Below are 23,303 nucleotides of genomic sequence, written 5' to 3' on the forward strand. Positions count from 1 at the left end.
AGCAGTTCTACCATGGGCAACTTGCTGAACAGACTGGATGGACCATTTGGTCTTTATATGCTGTTATTACTATGTTACTATGTATATTCAGGATCTTCTTAGGGAAAATTATGAATCTTTTATATAGTGATACTCAGAGTTGTGACCCTATATCAAAATCAAATCAATGGCTCCTGAAATTGCCGAGATACTGAAGGCGCCTATTATGGTTTATGAGATCTAAAGAGCTATTGGTAGTTTGCCATCTGGTAAAAGTCATGACCCTGACTGGTATTACGTATGTGGACTTCTTTAAGAAATGCAGTGATTACATGCCTATTCTTACAAAACTGTTCAATTATTTGAGAGATGTCCATTCCATAGTAAGAACATAAGAACATAAGAGCATGCCATACTGGGTCAGACCAAGAGTCCATCAAGCCCATCATCCTGTTTCCAACAGTGGCCAATCCAGGCCATAAGAACCTGGCAAATACCCCAAAACTAAGTATATTCCATGTTACCATTGCTAGTAATAGCAGTGGCTATTTTCTAAGTCAACTTAATTAATAGCAGTTAATGGACTTCTCCTCCAAGAACTTATCCAATCCTTTTTTAAACACAGCTATACTAACTGCACTAACCACATCCTCTGGCAACAAATTCCAGAGTTTAATTGTGCGTTGAGTGAAAAAGAACTTTCTCCAATTAGTTTTAAATGTGCCACATACTAACTTCATGGAGTGCCCCCTAGTCTTTCTATTATCTGAAAGAGTAAATAACCGATTCACATCTACCTGTTCTAGACCTCTCATGATTTTAAACATCTCTATCATATCCCCCCTCAGCTGTCTCTTCTCCAAGCTGAAAAGACTTTCTTCTTTAGTCTTTCCTCATAGGGGAGCTGTTCCATTCCCCTTATCATTTTGATTGCCCTTCTCTGTACCTTCTCCATCGCAATAATATCTTTTTTGAGATGCGGCGACCAGAATTGTACACAGTATTCAAGGTGCGGTCTCACCATGGAGTGATACAGAGGCATTATGACATTTTCTGTTTTATTAACCTTTCCCTTTCTAATAATTCCCAACATTCTGTTTGCTTTTTTGACTGCCGCAGCACACTGAGCCGACGATTTTAAAGTATCATCCACTATGATGCCTAGATCTTTTTCCTGAGTTGTAGTTCCTAATATGGAACCTAACATCGTGTAACTAAGCAAGGGTTATTTTTCCCTATGTGCATCACCTTGCATTTATCCACATTAAATTTTATCTGCCATTTCGATGCCCAATTTTCCAGTCTCACAAGGTCTTCCTGCAATTTATCACAATCTGCTTGTGATTTAACTACTCTGAACAATTTTGTATCATCTGCAAATTTGATTACCTCACTCATCGTATTTCTTTCCAGATCATTTATAAATATATTGAAAAGTAAGTGTCCCAATAGTGGCTGAACTTAATGATGCACACATAACACAAGAAGTCAAGCGATGAGATAGAAACTGGTTCATACAGGCCCATTTCTTTAATTAACTCTGATATAAAGATCCTGGTGAAGGTGCTGCAGTAGCGCCTGGAATTTGTTATAACTCAGCTAATCCACTCAGACCAAAACATTTTTTTTTTCAACAGCACTCCAATCAATTTTTCCAAACTCGTCCCACCCACCCTACCCTCCCTGATACTGCATGATCATGTCCTCCACTTCTGGAAGGTAAACCACATGATGCCAGATAGGGTCATTGTTTGGTGTCCAAGGGATAGAGTTCCTGAAATGTTCTCGGCAGAGATATGTAAAACCTATACCAAATGTCTTTAAAGAAAACTTTTTTCCTGGAAGAAAAACGATGATACATAGAACCATATTCCATCTGGAAGAGATCTGATATAAGAGTTTTCCACGTATCCTGTGTGGGGACCTGGGGTTTTAACCAGTTAAGCAATCAACATTTTTTAGCAATCAAGCAAGCCTTGGAAAAAAATAAAACATTGTCATTATTTAAGCATTCGTCTCCAGCGTCATTATTTAAAACACAGAATGAACAAGACCATTGGATAGTCATATTGAAACATACTGAGATCTATTCACGCACTGCTTCCCAAAAGATTTGAACCCGAGAACATGACCAAAGACAATGTATAAGAGAAGCATGTGGTTCTCCACATTTTATACAAGCACTGGAGGTTATAATGCCCATCTTGTGGGCACGAGCAGGAGAGTACACAACTCTATGAAAAACCTTTATCTGCATTTCCCTCAAGTTCACATTACTGGTAATCTTATAGATTGATAGGTAACATTCACAAAGCATTTGAACAGCTGACTCTTCCGGAATGGCCACCTTCCATTTGGTAGCCAGGTTCTCTAGTACTGTATATTTAGTAACACTTTGGTAAAAAATATAGAGATGGGATAGAGAACCCTGGTTAGTCTCAAATATTTTTTGTAGAAGAGTAGATTGGGGGTTTTCAATGGCACCCTCTACTGTCTTCATGAGTTGCTGATATAAGGCCCTAAGCTGTGCATAGAGCCAAAAATGAGTCGGTGGAAAACCCAGTAGTTCCTGGGCTTCTGCAAATGTATTAAATTTACCCGACAAATAACCATATATAATTGAAACCGTTTGCCACATCAGCTGTATTTCGCAACTAATATCTCAACAAAGTCCAACAAACGGAAAAAAATATTTGAGAGAAAACAGGACTGCATCAGCAAGCCAATGTCGACGTGCTCAGGAAAACCTCACTGAGCCGTCCGGTCTTTTCAATCATTTGCAGCCTGTGTATTGAAAACACACCCTCCGGTGTTGCTTGAATTTGTGTGTAAATATATGCAACTAGTAATATTCATATCATATTTTCAAGTTAATTAGTCCAGCAGGGTAATAGCCTCCATCACAGTTCTCTAGCAGAATAGAACACTATTGTCCTTACAATATCACAAGGTGTTCCGTTTGACGGTGTAAGTACAAATAACTTCTGTTCAAGATGTATAAATTACTGACTCGACAGCGGCCGTGTTTCGCAGCCTTGCGGCTGCTTCTTCAGGAGTCTAATGATCTAAAGAAGAGATCTAAGAAAGGAGAACAAAAACCATTGATACTAAATAATAGAAAAAATGAAAATCTGAATGTACTTAGCTTGCAACAGTGTAACCACCTATTCATAACAGGACATGAAGTCTCGATGAATTCCTGTACAACAACGCCGGGCTAGAGACCGCATTCATCCGGTGTCGAAAATTAAATAGCCCGCGCTTTTGCAGGCGTGATGACATCAGAAGACGTTTCCCATTACTATAGAAACAGAACGCTTACAAAGGATGTAAAACATGAACGAAATAGGGGCAAATAACCATCAGGACGAATTTCTTTATATGATAAATATAAATATATGAAAAAAATATAAATATATGATAAAGATAAATATAAATATTGTGTACGATTCCTGATGAATCGTACAGAATATTCTGCAGAAATTCAGCGACAATTAAATGATCAACGCTTTTACAAAAGATTACCTGAGAATCCTACTGATTCTATTTTTAGTCAAATTGAATCTTTAGTAAAAGAAGGCACAGAAGTTGGATTTTTGACATCCCAAGAAGCCTCTTTTCTTTTGCGAAAGTGCTCTCAAGTCCCAGTTTTCTATATCTTGCCCAAGATTCACAAAGACATCGTGAACCCTCCAGGAAGACCCATAGTCTCGAGTAAGGGCTCACACTTGGAACCTCTGTCTCAATTCGTGGATTTTTTTCTGGAACCTTTTGTCCAACAGTTGCAATCATATATAAGAGATTCTCAACAATTAATACAATTTCTTGATAATTACCATGATGATCATGTTGACATCTCATCTATACATTTGGTAACTCTGGACGTGGAAGCATTTACACGAATATTCCCCAGGAGCAAGCGATTGATATTGCACAAGATTTTTTTGAAAAAAGATTGAGACCTCACAGGATACCGTCCTTTTTCCTGGTAGCGTTAACGCGCATTGCGCTGACAAAAAATTTTTTTGCATGGGAGGGGACTTTCTATCAACAAATTTGTGGTACGGCCATGGGGGCCACGATGGCCCCCGATATAGCTAATTTTTTTATGGGCCACTTCGAAGATGAGTGGATTTATGTGAATAATCCTTTTTCTCAATACATTTCCACATGGAGAAGGTATATTGATGATATTCTCTTGTTCTGGACTGGACCAGTGGAAATCTTTCAAGACTTTATGGCATGGCTTAACAGGTGTAATCAACATCTGAAATTTACAGCGAACATACATAGAACACAGATTGATTTTCTAGACATCCACATTTCTAAAACATCAACAGGTTTTGAAACCACCCTTTTTAGGAAACCAGAGGCAAGCAACACCTTGCTACATTTTTCGAGTGCCCACCCGAGATCATTAAAAGAAAGTCTACCCACCAGTCAGTTTTTTAGGCTAAGGCGCCTTTGTACTACATTGTCTGAATTTCAACATCAAGCGAAAGATTTATGGACAAGATTTCTCCAGAGAGGATATCCATCTAAATGTATCAAGAAGGCATACATGAGGGCTAAATACACACACCGGAAATGGTTATTTTTGCCCCGAGTTGATGACAAGGATGACATACTCACCTGTATTCTGCCTTATTCTTCAATGACATAAAAAATGAAATACATTATCTCTCACAATTGGAACATATTGCAACTTCACTCAGAATTTCAACAGATTCCCAGATTCACATACACACGTGGTGTGAATCTTAAGGATCAGTTGGTACATTCCAACTCGTCAATACGTGATATGACTCATCACTCAGGATCTCACACGCAATGTGGTTCTTGTACTGTTTGCCATGTCATGATTTTGTCTTCGGTATTACATTTCTCCAGATTGAACAAAAATATTTTTTTGAATCACAACACAGATTGTCTATCATCAGGGGTCATATATATCATACAATGTCCCTGTAAATTATGTTATGTGGGCAAGACAAAAAGGTCACTGAAGATACGGTTGATTGAGCACCGTTCTTGTATTAATATGCATAGAGTTACCGCCCCTCTAGTCACCCATTGTCTAGAATTCTCACATACTTTCGACGATCTGAGAGTCTGTGTGCTTGAACAGCTAACCCCATCATGGCGGGGTGGAGACTTTGACAAAAGCCTACTCCAAGCAGAACAAAGATGGATTCACTGTTTGGACACAGTTCACCCGCGGGGTCTTAACAACAACCTGGAATATAATGTTTTTTTATGATAAGATCACTGCTTACCTTAGTGTCCCTGCAATTTATCATATAAAGAAATTCGTCCTGATGGTTATTTGCCCCTATTTCGTTCATGTTTTACATCCTTTGTAAGCGTTCTGTTTCTATAGTAATGGGAAACGTCTTCTGACGTCATCACGCCCGCAAAAGCGCGGGCTATTTAATTTTCGACACCGGATGAATGCGGTCTCTAGCCCGGCGTTGTTGTACAGGAATTCATCGAGACTTCATGTCCTGTTATGAATAGGTGGTGTCCCATTGTTTCTAACATCACCTATTCTTTCTTTCTCCACTAGAAGGATTCTCCATGGTTGCTCCATTATAGATCAAACACAGTACACATATGGAAACAAATCTATGAACATTTGGCTGTTTCTGACTCAGATGTTTCTCCCAACACACTCTTGGTGAAGAACCCTAGAATCGCCTACTGTTCCTTTTTTCTGGATATGTGGAACAGAGTGAAATATATTTGGCAAATGTGGAGGGGGGACAACATTGCTTCTTTTTCAGAATTAATGCCTAGACACTATATGTATTAATTAGATGATTGTTCTATTTTTCTTTTTTTTCCTTTAATCTGTAAACTCTGTCAAAACGCATGAATAGCTGTGCTTTATTTCATTGGTAAAGACTTAAAATTAATAAAATTTAAATTAAAATAAACTGCAAATTGGAACCGAATCCCTTTGAATAAACAGTGTAGTGCCATAAGGTGTTATCTTGCATCTATCTGCCATTCCTTTGGCTGAAAAGTCAGAGAAAGGTAGCTCACAGCTACCTTGGAACTCCATATTTTGTTTTTTTCTGAAAGCTGTCGTTATCAATGTTTTGTCTGCAAAATTAAACACCTGAACAATCAATTACCATGGCTTCAGGGCTCCCTCCCAGAATATACCAATGCTGTGCATACATTCAATCAATATTAAAGATCTTTTTGTAAGAATTCTCAATTTTCAAATCACAATTTTTCACACAAATCTTGCAATTCAACATCTTTTACAGACTCAGGAGTATCCACAGTTCTTAAATTGCTCCTCCTTGATTGATTTTCAAGATGTTCCATCTTATTTTCCGTATAAGTTTACTTTGCAGAAGTTGAGAGATTTGTGCTGCAGTGCTGACAGCCTGTCTTTCTGCTGGGTATGCCATTCTCAGCAGCCTACAGTGATGGCGAACTCCAGTCTTTGAGTGCCACAAGCAGGCCAGGTTTTCAGGATATCCATAATGAATATGCATGAGATAAATTTGCATACAATGGAGGTAGTGAATGCAAATCTTTCTCATGCATATTCATTATTTGTTGAGTGTGAACCCTTGAGCCAGCTAGAGGATGATGGGAATCTGCTGAGGGAAGGCCCTCAGCAGGACTCATAGCCGGGAGGCGGAATAGAGGAATCTGAACTGTCTGAGTCGAGGCAGGCGGAATTGAAGAGAATCCAGGAGAAGTCCCAAGGTCGTGGCAGGCAGCAGCGATGCAGTTCGAGGGAGTGGACTAGCAGTCAGGGCAGGCGGCAGACAAGGGAAATCGAAGACAAGCCAAGGATCAGCGAAGCAGGAAGTCCAGAGAATGTACCAAGGTCAGGAGCCAGAGAGACAAGCCAAGGGAAAAGCAGGAACTGGAACCAGGCGAGAATGAAGCAGGAATCAGGAACAAGCTGGATGGAGCAGGAATCAGGAACAAGCTGGATGGAGCAGGAATCAGGAACCAGGAACAAGCTGGACGAAGCAGGAACAGCAACTCACTCTCAGACGAGAAGACCGTTGCAAGGCAAAGAGGAGGACTCACATCCGGGTTTAAATACCCGAAGGCATCTGACGTCATTCCCAAGGGCGGAGCTAAGTTTCCCGTGCTGGCCCCTTTAAATTCCCGAGCTCTGCGTGCGCGCACGCCTAAGGGGTAGGACCAGCAGCGAGTCAGCGGCGTCTCCCTCATGGAGGGAGCGACGCGGGAAGACCCCGACAAGGCCTGAACGGGCATGGAAGACACCGTGGTCAAGCGAAGCAGCCCCGAGGTAAGGAGAGGGACCGGCTGCAGACCTCCGTGAGCCTGGAGTGTAACAGTACCCCCCCTCCTACGCCCCCTCCCCGGGGGTTTGGGCTTAGCAGGATGATCCAGGTGGAATCTGTGAAGAGCTTTGTCCAAAATGTTGGAAGCAGGTTCCCAAGTGTTCTCCTCAGGACCACAACCTTCCCAAGAGAGAAGGTACTCCCATCTCTTATGGTGGAAGCGTATTTCTAAGACATCTTGCACTTGATAAATGGTCTCTTCCTCTGCCATGGTTTTGGAGGGTTCAGGTAGTTTGCTGTGGAAGACCGACAAAACAAGAGGTTTGAGTAAGGACATATGGAACAATTTGTAAAAGTGTGGATGGGAGGTGTAAGCGATAGGAAACTGTACCCACTCACTCCATGACAACAAATGGACCTATGTATTTGGGAGCTAGGCGCATGGATGGGATTTGCAAATGAATGTGTTTGGTGCTCAACCAAACTTTATCTCCAGCGGAGAATACAGGAGCAGGACATCGATGCTTATCTGCGTATTTCTTAGTGGTAGCAGCCATCTGCTGCAGCTTGGTCTGTGTGGATTCCCAAAGGTCTTGCAGCTGTTGGGCCATAAGTTGTGCTGCCAGCGATGGTACTGTCAGAGACAAGGGTAAAGGAGGCTTGAGTTGTTTCCCATAGACCAGTTGGAAAGGGGAAAGTCCGGTAGCCGAATGAAAATAGTGATTATACGAGAATTCTGCCCAGGGTAATAAGGCCACCCAGTCGTCTTGTTTATCTCCTATGAATGCTCGGAGGAAAGCCTTAAAGACCAATTAGTGCATTCTGCTTGACCATTGCCCTGTGGATGGAAGGCAGAAGTAAAGTCTAACCGGACCCCAAACGTCTTACATAGTGCTTTCCAGTATTTTGCAGTAAATTGTGAGCCTCGGTCTGAGGCGATATGAAGCGGAAGTCCACGTATACGAAATATATAATGGGTGAAGAATTGTGCTAGTTTGGGTGCAGTCAGCAGCTTGAACAGAGGCACAAAGTGAGCCATTTTAGAAAATTGATCAACTGTAACCCATACTACAGTTTTCCCATTAGACAGCGGTAGGTCTACTATAAAGTCAGTAGAAAGATGAGTCCATGGCTCGGAGGGAATGGGTAATGGCTGTAGAAGGCCCCATGGGCGACCAGGCAGAGGTTTCTGTCTAGCACAGGTGGGACAGGAACTAACATACAGCTGAATGTCTTTCTTGACTTGAGGCCACCAGTAATACCTGGTTAACAGTTCCAAGGTACATGCCTTACCAGGATGTCCTGCAGTCAGATAATCGTGAGCCCATGCTTACGAACCTTCTTTCGTAAGCGGATAGGAACCATGGTTTTACCAATGGGGACCACGTCCGTAGCGGCATTGAGAACCTTGGCTGGATCTAGAATGTATTGAGGTGGATTCGGCATGTCTTCCGTCTCCGTAGTTCGGGATAGAGCATCTGCCCAAATATTCTTAGAAGCGTGTCTGTAGCATAGTGAAAAGTTGAAATGGCTGAAGAATAAGGACCATTGGGCTTGTCTCGGATTGAGGCGTTGGGCCCGACACAGGAATTCCAGATTCTTGTGATCCGTATAAACGACAATAATATGTTGGGCCCCCTCAAGCCACTGGCGCCATTCTTCAAAAGCCAGTTTAATGGCCAGCAGTTCCTTATCTCCTATGCCATAATTCTTCTCGGCTGTTGAGAATTTTCGAGAAAAGTATGAGCACGGTAGTAATTTGCCTTTATTAGATGTTTGACTTAGAACTGCCCCCACAGCTAGATCCGATGCGTCAACCTCCACAATGAACTGGCACTGTGGGTCTGAGTGGTGTAGGCAAATGTCCAGAAGAAAAGCCTCTTTAAGATTCTGGAAGGCATATTGCACTGCTAGAGGCCAAACCTTGGCATTTTCTCCTTTCTTGGTGAGAGCCGTGAGTGGAGCCGCCCTTTGGGAATAGTGCGGTATGAATTGCCGGTAAAAGTTGGCAAAGCCAAGGAAGCATTGGAGAGCCTTGATGCCAGCTGGTTGAGGCCAATCCTTAATTGCCGCCACTTTGCCAGGGTCCATGTGGAAGCCTGTGGAAGACACAATATATCCAAGAAACAGCAGGGATTCCTGTTCAAACTGGTATTTCTCCAACTTGGCGAAGAGCCGATTGTCCTGAAGTTTCTGTAAGACTTTTCAGACGTGTTGGCGGTGTGTAGCAAGGTCCTTAGAATATATCAATACATCATCCAGATATACGATGACAGATGTGTGCAGCATATCTCATAGCACTTTGTTCATTAGGTTTTGGAAAACTGCAGGGGCATTACATAAGCCGAATGGCATGACCAGGTACTCATAATGTCCATCTCGAGTGTTGAATGCAGTTTTCCATTCATCTCCTGGTCGTATTCTCACGAGGTTGTATGCTTCCCGGAGATCAAGCTTAGTGAAGAGCTTGGCTCCCTGTAGTCGGTCTAAGAGTTCTGGAATAAGTGGCAATGGATATCTGTCGCGTTGAGTGATGGCGTTGAGACCCCGATAATCGATACAGGGTCTGAGTGAACTATCTATTTTTGCCACAAAAAAGTAACCGGCTCCAGCCGGTGAAGTGGAGGGTCGAATAAAGCCACGGTCCAAATTTTCTTGAATGTAACTAGACATGGCTCGGGTTTCAGGAAGAGATAAGGGGTATATATGCCCCTTGGGAGGCGTGGTGCCCGACAACAAATTTATGGCACAATCAAAGGGTCGATGTTCTGGAAGGAGTTTAGCTTTTTCTTTAGAGAATACATCCATGTATTCCAGATATTGGTCAGGTAATGATAGAGGTGTAGTCATAAGCGGAATGCAGGGTTGCGGAACTGTGGCCAAACATGACAAAAAACAGTACGGACTCCAGGCCACTATTTAGAGGGTATCCCACTGGATGACCGGTGAGTGCTTTTGTAGCCATGGTAAGCCCAAGATGATGGGATGAATGGCCTTTTCTAGCACCAAGAATGAAATCTCTTCAGCATGCAGGATTCCAGTGCAAAGATTCAAGGGAATAGTTCTTGTAGAAATACATCCCGGAAGTGGAGTTCCATGGATAGATGAAATCCAAAGTCGAGGAGTGCAAGGCTGTACAGCAATTTGTAATTGTTGAACAAGGTCAGCGAGGATGAAGTTTTCTACTGCTCCAGAGTCGATAAATGCCAAGGTAGAGAATGACCCCCCAGGGTATTCAAGAGTAAATGGAACTGTACATTGAGGAGCGGGACTGATGCAGCCTAGGGTCAGCTCCCCGACGACTCCTAGGCCCTGGTGTTTTCCAGCTGTTCACCGCATTGGGCCAGCAGGTGAACCTTTCCTCCGCAGTTCAAGCAGAGACCTAGGGAGCGGCGGCGCTTCCTCTCCTTGGGTATCAATGGACTTCGTCCGAGCTGCATGGGTTCTTCACCACGAGTAGTAGTGGCCTCAGTGGTAAGAAGCAGTGGACGAGAGAAGGAAGGAGCTAAGGAAACTGGTCTTTTAGTTGGCTTGACCTCTCGAGCACGTTGTTGTATCCGACGATCAATCGATCCTGTGAGCTCTATCAAGGCATCAAGATTCTCGGGAAGATCCCGAGCGGCGAGCTCATCCTTAATTCGAGGAGACAGACCCTCTAAGAAGATGCTCCACAAGCTGTCTTCGCGCCAACCTAGCTCTGTTGCAAGTGTGCAGAACTCAACAGCATAGTCCACAAGAGGGCGGCCTCCTTGATGAAGGTGCAATAGTTCGGTGGCAGTGGTGGACTGCCGAGCTGCCTCATCGAACACTGTCTTGAACGTATGAATAAACAGTTGCAGGTCTGTTAACAAGGAGTCACTCCGTTCCCAGAGCAGCGAAGCCCAAGCCAGGGCTCATCCATCCAAAAGGGACAGTATATAAGTCGTCTTGACTTGATCTGAAGGGAACTGTGTAGGTTGAAGGGTGAACCTCATGAAGCAGTGGTTCAAAAAGCCACAGCATTGCTTTGGATCCCCTGCATACCATGGTGGTGCTGGAAGATAAAGCGAAGCAGACAGCCCAGGACTTGGGGCTGGCACAGGAGGTATCGGTGCTGGCGGTGGTGTGGGGTCCAGACGGTTAGCCAGCCTCTCCAGGGTAGCAGCTAGCATGTCGAGGCAGTGTTGCTGATGCTGAATTCGCTGGGCCATGCCAGGAATGGCCTGAACATTCGGATTGTCCGCCAGGTCCATGGCCTTGCAAACTGTTGAGTGTGGACCCTTGAGCAGGCTAGAGGATGATGGGAATCTGCTGAGGGAAGGCCCCGATTCATATCCAGAAGGCGGAACAGAGGAATCTGAAGAACTGTCCGAGTCGAGGCAGGCGGAATTGAAGAGAATCCAGGAGAAGTTCCAAGGTCGTGGCAGGCAGCAGCGGTGCAGTTCAAGGGAGCGGGCTAGCAGTCAGGGTAGGCGGTAGACAAGGGAAACCGAAGACAAGACAAGGATCAGGACAGGCAGCGAAGCAGGATGTCCAGAGAACCTACCAAGGTCAGGAGCCAGAGAGACATGCAGAGGGAAAAGCAGGAACTGGAATCAGGCGAGGATGGAGCAGGAATCAGGAACAAGCTGGACGGAGTAGGAATCAGGAATCAGAAACCAGGAACAAGCTGGACGAAGCAGGAACAGCAACTCACTCTCAGATGAGAAGACCTGTTGCAAGGCAAAGAGGAGGATTCACCTCTGGGTTTAAATACCCGAAGGCGTCTGACATCATTCCCAGGAGCAGAGCCAAGTTTCCTGCCTGGCCCCTTTAAATTCCCGAGCCCTGCGCACGCCGCACACCTAAGGGGCGGGACCAGCAGCAGCAAGTCGGCGGCGTCTCCCTCTTGGAGGGAGCGCCACGGGAAGGCCCCGACAAGGCCCGAATGGCCATGGAGGACCATGTGGTCAAGCGAAGTAGCCCCGAGGTAAGGAGAGGGACCGGCCGTGGACCTCCGCGAGCCGGGAGCGTAACATTGTAGATAGCCTGAAAACCTGACCTGTTTGTGGCACTCAAGATCTGGAGTTTGCCATCACTGGATTAGAGGCATGCATAACCGCTTTATCATTAATCTCCTTAAGAAAAGATTACATCTTAGAAAAACGGTCTTCTAACACATCAAAACCAATTTTGTCACCGATTTAGATACTTACAACAAAATTTCATTAATAGCTCCTCCAAAGAAGAAATCTCAAAATGTTATGGGGCAAAATGGTGGCATGAACCTGAGAGTGGTTGCTGCAGAGCCTTAACATCTTTTCCTTAATTTGGTTTTGCTTCAGAGATGCCCTCCAAATGAAAATGGAAAGTGTGGGCCTTTCCTCCTGAGACCCAGTTTCTTTCTGGCCAGCAGCAAATAACATCCTTCATGTCTCATCCACTCATGAACTTGGGGACTGAAATCTCCATTGGCGTTCGGCATGAAGGAGCATCTCCAACGCCTGGGGAAGAGGCCTCACTCAGTCCCCTGGACACTATTACCGCTGGCAGAGAGACATGACCTGCATCCAGGTCCTATGGCGCTCCAAAATGACGAAGTCAGAGTAACCACAGCAGGTGGGCCTGAAGCAGGTTTGGCGTCTGAGCAGCATTTTTCCTCCTTGCTGCATGTGGCTTCCACTGAAGAAAATGCCGGCACGGTTTCCTTAATAGTAGATGCTTTGAATGGGGGAACGATTCCTGGTTTGGAAATTTCTTCTCCAGTTTCCTCATGTGAATGACAGCTTCATTTAGGTGAGCCCTTTGCAATACCACCTAAACCCGCTGCAATGACGCTGGGTTCTCTTTGGGAGTTACTGGTTGGCTTTGGCAAATCCTTGAACAATACTACAGTTAAAATTAATCTTTGTCATCTAAACTTGAACCTCTGGTGACTATGAAGGGCAAATTTCTGAAATTATTAAGATATCTTCCATAGATTCTGAGATTAAGGACATTCAGTCTTTTAATGTCTCCACCATAAAGGACCGTAATAACCTATGTAGGAGATTGGAAATGGTAGAAAACTGCTCTAGACATTTAAACCTTTATATACTCAGTTTTCCTAAAGTTTGGAGGGGAAACCCTATGTGCTACCTTGAAAAGATATTTTCTTGAAGTCCTACAGTTTGGAAAAATTTTCCTTGGTAAACAAAGCGTATTTTCTGCCACAAGCTTCTCAACCTATGTCTTGTCAAACTGCTAATATGGTAATGAACCTAGGTAATCTAAAAAATGTTCTTAAGAGTTTTGCAATTGAGATTGTTGAAAGATTTGTATTGCTTGTTTCTTTTATTAATGAACACGAAGTGAGCAAAGTAATGCAAAAATATTTTGGGACTATGTCTTCTTTGTTCCATGGCCAAGGAGTGAGAACTTTTCCTGATTTGGCTCCAGTTACAAAGAAGAGAAGGAAAGATTTTTTGGCTTTACGTCAGGCCTCTATTGCATTGGATTGCTTTTTACTTAGATACACATTTAAATGTATTATTAAATATCAAGATGATCGCTTTATTTTTTTTTCTCTCCAAAACAATTAAAATCCTTTCTGGATTCAAGAAGTGTATTAACATCTTCTCCAGTCACCAATTAGCTCTGGCATAGTGATCTGTTGTAGTTAAGTAGTCGTTTTTCATGTTATGCTAGTTTTCTATTTCGTATATGTTTCTTTAGGTCTCCTTTTCATTCTGTCCCCTTCTTCTATTATTGATATATTAATGTATGAGTAATATTTCTTTTTACATTTTTTCTTGTGATTTTTTTATTCTTTTTTACACTTAAGTGTTTCCATACAAGGTGTAATGTTTTGTATATTGAAAAACTTAATAAAAATAGAAGAAATCTCCAATTTCAAGGCCTCAACCACCACTTTGGATTTATCCTCAGAGATTTTCTTTGCCTTGGCAGTCATGTCAAATATTTCTCTTGTCACAAATTTGTCCATAAATCTCACAAAGTATTATAAAACAGAATATAAAAAGAAGAGAGCAAGTATCAGAGTTCAAGGGTCAAAAAAGTAGAAAATTTTAAGGGTCTGCACTGAAGTTTCTCAGAGGATGTCCGCTCTTTATTCAGTCATCATGTGACTCCTGTCATTTTTTTATTTCTCATGCCACTTCAGTTTCCGTTTCTAGTGTCTTATCATTTTCCAATTACTCCTGGGGGATTCTGCACACAAAAATGTAAAGTTCTATGCACAAAAACAAAATTCTGCAAAATTCTGCATACTTTATATTGGTTAAAATAACACAATATACATGACAGTCTTTAAGTAATTAATTTCAAATGTAATACAGAAAAAAAGTTATTACTTACAGATGCAGAATTTTAAATATTTTGAGCAGAATTTCCCTAAAAGTTCACTCTAAGAATGTCTCTTCCACCCTCTCTCCCTACTCCCCTGGCCAGTCTCTTTTCACTTTGCTCTCTCAGGCCCCAATTCTTCCACCTCCCACTATCTCTCTCCTCTCCCTTTGGGCTCAATCCCTTCCACTCTATCTCCACTCCCAGAGTTTGACCCCTCTCTCAGTACTGCCCCTCACACAGGCTCCCTCTGTCCCTCTCTCTCTCTTACACACACACACACACACACACACACACACACAAGCTCCCTCTCTCTAATGCACATACACACCTCCTCATACAGGCTCCTTCTCTCTCTCTCGCAAATACTCACACCCTCATACAGGCTCCCTCTCTCTCTCTCGCAAATACACACACCCTCATACAGGCTCCCTCTCTCTCTCTCGCACACACACACACACCCCTCCTCATACAAGCACCCTCTCACTCTTGCACACATACCCATACAGGCTGTCTTTCTCTCTCACGCATACACCCTCACACAGGCTACCTATGTCTCTCTCTCACACACCCCTGCACACTGGCTCCCTCTCTCGCTCACCCCCCCCACACACACACACATAGGCTCTCTCACACACACACATCCCTTCACACTGGCTCTCTTTATTACACATACACACACTCTCACACAGGCTCCCTCTCTCACAAACAAGCTCCCTCGCATACACACAATCCGTTTTTCACACATACCAGCACCCATATCTCTCACACATATACACACTCCTTCACAATCAACTCACTTAAGCTCCTTTTCTCTGGCACCCACACCCAGGCACCCTCACACATGCTCTCTCTCTCAACCCCAGGTTTGCAGTCTTACACACATTCACACACACAGCCTCTCTCTCACCGGGGCCTGCTCCTTTTTCGTCACGAGCGTGATGGCCTCCACTTATGGCACACTGGGACCCGCTCCTTCTTCGCTGCAAGCAGGACGTCTTCTGCTCGCGGCATGCTGGGGACTGTTCCATCTTGTCTGGTTTTGTTGCTTAAATGGTTCAAAAAATAAGCTTATTTGTTGTTTTGTGTCTTTGGCTTCCTTCTTTTGTCTATTTCATGTTGTTTTCTTCACTTTCCAGAAACTTTCTTTCTCTTCATGCTTTCAGCAGTTACCACATCCATGACCTCTGTGCACTGAGCTTTTGATCCCAGCCTCCTCACATACCCCTGCAGGATGGGATTGAAATGCTTTGGCAGAGCTATACCATGCATTGGCAAAGCTATATGGAGAAAAGTGCACACAGTTTCTTAAACTATTGTCAACTCTTTTCATGAATACCAAATTCATCTAGAATATATCTTTTTTCAAGAGCTCTCAATTATCTGTATGGTGATAAGTAGCAAAGTGGCTGATGTGAGGGAGGAAGAGGCACAGCTCTTGTCTGGAGAGAAAGGTCTCTTGTGTGAAATGGGAAGCAGAGCCCCAGTGTGAAGAGAGATGGGGGTTCTTCGGATATTATCAAATTTCCATCTTGGAACCTGCCCCAGTGGTCTGAGACAGTGGCTGTGAAGGTTAAACCTGTTTCCTTGTCTTTTTTTTTCTGACCCACAGGGGCGTCTCTTCGGTGCTAGCTCTGGGTGCCAGCATCATCTGCAGCCGAATGCCTGGATTGTCACCGCGGCAGCGAGCTTTCTGCCAGACCCGGCCGGATGCCATGGTGGCCATCGGGATAGGGGCGCACATGAGCACAGAAGAGTGCCAGTTCCAGTTCCAGCACAGCCGCTGGAACTGCACAGCCCTGGGGGAAAGGACACTCTTCGGCCAGGAGCTGAAAGTAGGTACGTACTGCACACCCCAACTGAGCAGGACGAAGTAGGGGGAGCAGGCTCCTATGCCTGTCCCGTGTGTGCTTGCAGGGGTACGTGTGAGTTTATATGTGTTTGTGAGGTATGTATATTGTGTGTGTGTGTGTGTGTACTGATACCACAATAATTTTTTTTTATTTTATTTATTTAAGGTTTTTATATACCGGCAATCATGACAACATATCTTGCTGGTTTACATAAAACAGGGGTGCAGTATATACATCAAACTGGAACTGTGTGTCAGAAGGTGCAGTTACATATAACAGGGGTAGCAGAACTGGGAGAAGGAGGAAGAGAAAGGATAGAATAGTAGCGGTTAAACAATATACAAATTAAGTGCTATATACAATGCATGGTTGAAGGCTGATAGTTTTGAGGAGGTGATAGTGGGCGTAGGGGCAGGGCCGGCGGAAGCACTAGGCGAACTAGGCGATCGCCTAGGGCGCTGAGCATTAGGGGGCGCCGAGCCGCTGATGGCCAATGGCCGCCGGTGGACGTCATCCCAATGGCGGCTGAGCGGTGAACTACTGCTATGCTGTGTGCCGGATACACACAGCAAGAAGATCGGCAGGACCATGGTACAGTCGCGTCTAAACATGCTGGTGCTCCTCCTCCTCCTTCCTGCCCGCGCGGCCCCGGAAGAAAAATGTTGCCGGGGCCGCGCGGGCAGGAAAGAGGAGGAGCATCAGCCAATGCAGGAACTTCTCCTCCTTCCTGCCCGCGCGGCCCCGGAAGAAAAATGTTGCCGGGGCCGCGCGGGCAGGAAAGAGGAGGAGCATCAGCCAATGCAGGAACTTCTCCTCCTTCCTGCCCGCGCGGCCCCGGAAGAAAAATGTTGCCGGAGCCGCGCGGGCAGGAAAGAGGAGGAGCATCAGCCAATGCAGGAACTTCTCCTCCTTCCTGCCCGCGCGGCCCCGGAAGAAAAATGTTGCCGGAGCCGCGCGGGCAGGAAAGAGGAGGAGCATCAGCCGCGTGCAGAAGAGGATCAGCGCGGCTCGAGAAGACCGGGGCCGCTGCAGAGCCCATCCTGCAGTGGCCCGTGAAGAGGAGGCCCAGGGGTGAGAGAGATACTGAGGGTTTGTACAGTGTGTATGTGTGCGTGTATGAGATGAGTTGAGAGACTGTGTGTGTGGGTGTGAGTGAAGACCTGAATGTTTGCAGAGACAGCATGGGAGAGCCTCTGTGTGTGTGAGAGACAGCATGTGATAGTGAGAGCCTGTGCTTGAGCAAGACAGCATGTGGGAGTGAGAGAGAGCCTGTGTGTGTGTGTGAGTCAGCATGTGACAGTGAGAGCCTGTGTGTAGGAATGATTGTATGAGAGAGAGCATGTGACAGTGAGAACCTGTGCTTGAGCAAGACAGCATGTGGGAGTGAGAGTTAGACAGGATGTGCAAGAGAGAGACTGTGTATAAATAATTGTATGAGGGACAGCATGTGAGAATGCCTGTGTATGTGAGAGAGAGAAAGCATGTGAGAATGAGAACCTGACTGTGTGTTTGAGGGAAGCAGACAGATGGAGAGAAAAGAAATATGTTATAAAAGGAATTGGCAAAAAAATAAGAAAGGGAAGGTGGAAAAAAAAAGCCTGTGACCAACCGATTAGAAAACTAAGATCAGACAGCAAATGTAAAAAGAAATAAATTACTTTTTACTGATTGGAACATGTAATCTTTGGGAATGTGCACTTTCTCTATGCGGATCTCACAATGTACGAGATCAGCATGGAGGAAGTGGAAGCCCATGGGGCCTGCACAGAGGAGGCAGCAGAATGGGCTTCAGTGCCAATAGCAGCAATCAGCACCTCCGCAATAGCCATACAGCAGCAGTGACAGTGGCAGCAGAGGGATGAGAGAGGCTCTGAGGTTGCTGGCAAAAGAAAGAGAGGGGGTCTCTGCCTTTAGTGTGTGCATGTGTATGAATGGGAGTCTGCCTGGCGGTGTATGTGTGTGAATGCATGGGTGCCTGCCTGAGGGTGTGTCTGTGTATGAGAATGTATGGGTGTCTTCCTGGGGTTTGTATGTGTGAGAATATGTGCCTGCCTGTTTGTGGTGTATGTGTGTGTGTGAGAATAAATTGGTGCCTGCCTGGGGGTCTGTGTGTGTGAGAATGAATGTGTGCATGCCTGGGGGATGGAGAGGGAGTGGTGTGAAAATGAATGGGAGCCTGCCTGGGGTTCAGTGTGAGAATGACTAGGAGCTTGCCTGTGTGTGTGTGTCTGTGTGAGAACGAGTGGGAGCTTGCCTGGGAGTGTGTGTTTGTGTGTATGTGAGGGAGCCAGTGAGAGCATGAGTGTGTATGAGAAAATCCAGGGGAGTAAGAGTGTGTGTGAGTGGGGGGGGGGGGGGGGGAAGAGAGTGTCTTACACCCTGAGAGTGTGTCAGTGTCTGTGAGAGCGAGAGGTTATAGTTGGGTATAAGAGCATGAATGTGTATGTATGTGACAGTGTATGTGTGAGAGAGAATGGACATGTGAGTATGTGTGAGAGAGAGAGGATAACCTCCTAATCCTCGACAATATCAGGGTGACTGGAAATCAAGAGCTCCCATGTATGGACAGCAGGGGCTTTTTAAAATCCTTATTAGTTTTAATTATTGTGTGTTATTTGATATATGTGTTGTTTTGAAATATTTTATTGGTGTTTGGGAAATTGTAAAAAATGTATATGATTTTAATTAATAGAAATTCTATTTATCAGTAGTTTTAAAATATTTTATTAGTATGGTTTTACTATTATAACTGATGCTTTGTTTCTTGATTTTATTTGTTTTATGAGGAATGGTTGTTCTGTTTTTCCATTGCTAATACACAGAGTCTGGCTTCTTGGGGTTTCCATTTCAGTTTTTTCTAATTTGTGCTCCTTTATTTTGTATTCTGTATTTGGTGAAGGTCTGTCTCTGCTCTGTGTGTGTGACCATGATGAGAGATTCTGCTAGCATAGGGATCTATAGCAATTGGGTTTGTTTTGTTTCCTCAGTAGGTGGTGTATTGGTATTCTAGGACCCAGTGTAATATTCATCCTTGCTTATTCACAGGTAGGGTTATTGTTGTTTGAGTCCTTGGTGTTATTACTGTTATGTTATGATGGGATTGCAGTATAGATTTTGAGTGTCTCTTTTGCGGTGCTTTATGTTAGTTCACAATGTGTCTGGCAGTGGAAGGTGTTTGTGCTGCTGTTACTGTGAGGTGACACCAGAATTTGAAAATATCTTTTAGTATGATGAGCTGTAAGGGAAACATCCAAGCTCCATTGTTTGGGGGAATTTCAGTGGATGCACAGAGATACAGAACTGGAGGTGCAGGATTTGTATTGACATTCTGTCCCTTCCTATATATTCCAGACTTCACTCTCATAATCCATATAGAATTAGTTGAATGAGGCTATCAAATAATTTTATAGTAGTTTTACTAGAAGTGTGAAACTGGCCAGCTTTTTAAAATAATGCAGAGGACCCTTTGGACTTTTTTTAACAACACTTTTTTTTATAACCAATTTTAAAGCAGGATCCATGCTATAGAGGTGGGTGTGATGAAGAAATGTCATTTTGGCTCCCCCCACCCAAAACAAATTCTTCTGTCTAGAGATGCCACTGATTTTCTGTGGCACACAAATGCATTGGCCCCTGGGCGCCAGAGACCCTTGGTGCGCCACTGGGTGCGAGCCATATGGGGCCGCAAGTGGTGGCAAAGAGGAGTGGAGATTTGGCGGGCCGCAAGCAGTGCCCAATCTGCTCGCGACCCAGAAAACCCCAGTCAGCGGGCGTGATTGAGAATGAGGTAGGAGTCGGGGCCGAGACCGGGGGGGGGGCGCAAGGAAGAAGGCTCGCCTAGGGCGCCAAATCCCCTTGCACCGGCCCTGCGTAGGGGCTGATGGGTTCTGTCTCCAAGATGTGTGGATTATAAATAAAGGAGCTCTTAATTAACATTTGGGCTGTTTAGCTATTGATTTGTGGGAATGAAAAAATGGTGGCTGCTGATGTGAGCGAGAGGCGAGAGGGAGCTGGACTAGTCACAGCTTGCCTTGATGGGAAGACAGCAAGTAACCATTCTGTCAGATATGGAGCCTTTTGGGTTCTTTGGAGATAGTCGGGTCCAGTTTTATAGGCAGAGCGTAACCTTAACCTTGTTAACAAAGTTCAAACCCCTCTACCTTTATTTATTTATTTTTTATTTCCATTTTTTCCCAGGCAGCAAAGAGACGGCCTTTTCTTATGCCATCCTGTCGGCGGGGATCGCTTATGCTGTTACCAGTGCCTGCAGCTACGGCAACCTGACAGACTGCGGCTGTGACCACAGCAAGCGTGGCCACTTCCATGATGAGGAGGAGGAGGTGGAGGAGGAGGAGGAGAGGGGCTGGAGGTGGGGGGGCTGCTCTGTCAATGCGGAGCATGGGATCCATCTCTCCCGCGAGTTTCTGGATGCCCGGGAGGTGAAGCGCAGCGCATGGACACTTATGAACCTGCACAATAATGAACTGGGGAGAAAGGTAGGTCCAAAAGGCTGAGCACTGATGCTGAAAGGGTAGCACTATAGGGCGACAGACAGGTCTTTCCCCTGTTTCGCAGCGTCTCTTGTGTACGCATTCTTTTTTTTTTTTTTTGTGAGACATTTAGCTGATAACACAAGGACTTCAGTTTTTGGATTGACTAACTCCACATAAGCAGCTTTTCCCCCTTATCATTGGCTGTTGTGTGCCCTTCTCTTCGCCCATCCCTGCATATGCCTGTTCTTGCAGCTTAGAGTGAGCTTGGTTTCTAAGTCATTGCCTCTGTGCAAAAAAAAAAAAAGATGGAATGTATTCAGATGGTAGATTTTTCCCCACTCTACTTGTCAAGTCTATGGACGTTCAAGGCAAATTCTTTTTCATTGGCTTTCTGGGAAAGCTTGTACTCACTGTGTACCACGCTGTGGCATTTAAGTGCACACTTCCAGCGGGGCACTGTTCATTCTGTCCTATCAGAATTGTACACACATACCATGAACTAGTTGGCTCCCCTTTGTTTTTCCATGGAGGACAGTCTTAGTCTCTTCCATCCCAAATCAAATCAGTGCATCACTTTCCCTCCCAGTGGGCCAGTAGCTCCCCCCGCACACCATGCAAGCCACACTCCAGTCCCCCAATCCCCCAATATGATTAATGCTGCATTCTCTGGGCTCTTCTCATTGGGTTCTTTTTTTTTTTTTTTTTTTTTTGTTTCTTTGCTTGTTTGGGTTGGCGGTGACCCCCTCAACCTGGTGCTGGATGGCTTCTAGATGCTGGAGACGTTCCTGCGTTTGGAATGCAAATGCCACGGGGTGTCGGGCTCCTGCACCATGAAGACCTGCTGGGTGACACTGCCCAGCTTCCGAGAGCTGGGCTCTGCCCTGAAGGAGAAGTACCAGACAGCGGTGATGGTGGAGGCTGTGCTTGGGCGACGCCAACTGCAGCCCACCTTCCTCAGGCTCAAGCTGCCCCATGGCTATCAGAAGCCAGCGGAGACAGACCTGGTGTATCTTGAGGCCTCGCCCAGCTTCTGCGAGGCAGACATCGCCACAGGTAGCACAGGAACCCAGGGCCGGCTCTGCAACCGGACCTCACTGCACGAAGACAGCTGCGACTCGCTGTGCTGTGGCCGGGGCTACAGCACCTTTCAGTACACTCGCTCGTGGCAGTGCCACTGCAAGTTCCATTGGTGCTGCCACGTGACCTGCAGCACCTGCAGCGAGAGCACGCATGCCTACACATGTAACTGAGCACCGCCGCGCCTGCCACTACGTCTACATGCATATGGAAGCGATTTTGCAACGTTCTCAGATGTTGCCAGGTGATCTGCAGTGAGAGCATGGACACCCATACCTGTAACTGAGCGGCTTCGGCGGAGAAAAGAAGTCAGTGGCAAGAGAGCAACTGGAGTTGCTGTACCCTCCCAGAGAACTTGTAGCTGCCTTCCGCCTCTCCATAACGTGGAGGAGGGACAGAACTCTCCTTTACTGAGGTTGCTGAATCCAAGGAACGTGAGAGCATCCTGGTTCATCTGCTCAGGCTGTCAGAGGATGCCACAGACAGATGGGAAGTTTTTGCTTTAAATTTCAGGAACACCTGCAGCCAGCAGCCTCGATTGCCCTAGACTGTTGCTCTGAATATCTCTTCTGGAGCTTAGGATTCCCAGCACCCTCCAAGCTCTGGAGAGAGAGAAAGAGAAATAGGAAGTAAGTACATAGGAGGATAGTCTGAGAGGTAAACTGCCTCAGAGCCTCTGCCAAGCCATAACTCATTGGGCCATTGGAGGGGACCCTGTTGTGCTCTTGTTTCCCTGCACATTTACAGACCAAACCTCCTGGGGAGCATGGGAGATTCTGAGCTGCTCCTCCATCATACCCACCAACACACAGAAATGCAAACGCAACTTCCTAGGTGACACAAAAACTGCACTTTTGCACAAAGAGGAACAGATACTTTCCTGTAACAGTCTGTCTTAATTTTTTAAGTGGCCTGCGATGACCAGAGCCAGTGGTAGCTGTTTCTGCATGCTGGAAGTCTGGCCCAGACCTTGAATTTGACCCTAAAGAATTGTAAACAAAACAAATAATTTATTGATATATGTTGATTTTTGTGACTTTTTTTTTTGTGTTGTTGTTATTATTATTGCAGTACTTGGCAAATGTTTTCCATTTCTGTTTAAGCTTTAATTTTTAATTAAATCAAAGTCTAAGATGAAAAAGACTGTGGGACTGCAGGAGTGAGTTTTTTTTTGGGGGGGGGGGGTTTCCTGGCCTGCTGATGCCCATTTCTCTCTCGGTGGGATTTTTATGGTTTGATTGAGGGAAGTGTTCTTATAACAGAACTCCCACCTTGCTCCCCACCAACAGAAGCTATGAAAAGACATTCTTATAACGAGA

At 45.1% G+C, this 23,303-nt stretch overlaps 1 protein-coding gene across 1 annotated transcript in view; it reads left to right on the plus strand.

The window, feature by feature from the left end:
• LOC115094795 (protein Wnt-7b-like) overlaps nucleotides 1-23,081 on the plus strand; it is a 46,603-nt gene extending 23,522 nt beyond the window's left edge. The window contains exons 2-4 of the mRNA XM_029608005.1: nucleotides 16,174-16,400; nucleotides 20,612-20,910; nucleotides 21,678-23,081. Coding sequence (XP_029463865.1) covers nucleotides 16,174-16,400; nucleotides 20,612-20,910; nucleotides 21,678-22,157 — 1,006 coding nt within the window. The 3' untranslated portion in view covers nucleotides 22,158-23,081. The remainder of the gene's footprint in view (nucleotides 1-16,173; nucleotides 16,401-20,611; nucleotides 20,911-21,677) is intronic.
• The last annotated feature ends 222 nt before the right edge of the window (nucleotides 23,082-23,303 follow it).

This window comes from Rhinatrema bivittatum, chromosome 1 (assembly GCF_901001135.1).
Source record: "Rhinatrema bivittatum chromosome 1, aRhiBiv1.1, whole genome shotgun sequence".
NCBI classification, from domain to species: Eukaryota; Metazoa; Chordata; class Amphibia; order Gymnophiona; family Rhinatrematidae; genus Rhinatrema; species Rhinatrema bivittatum.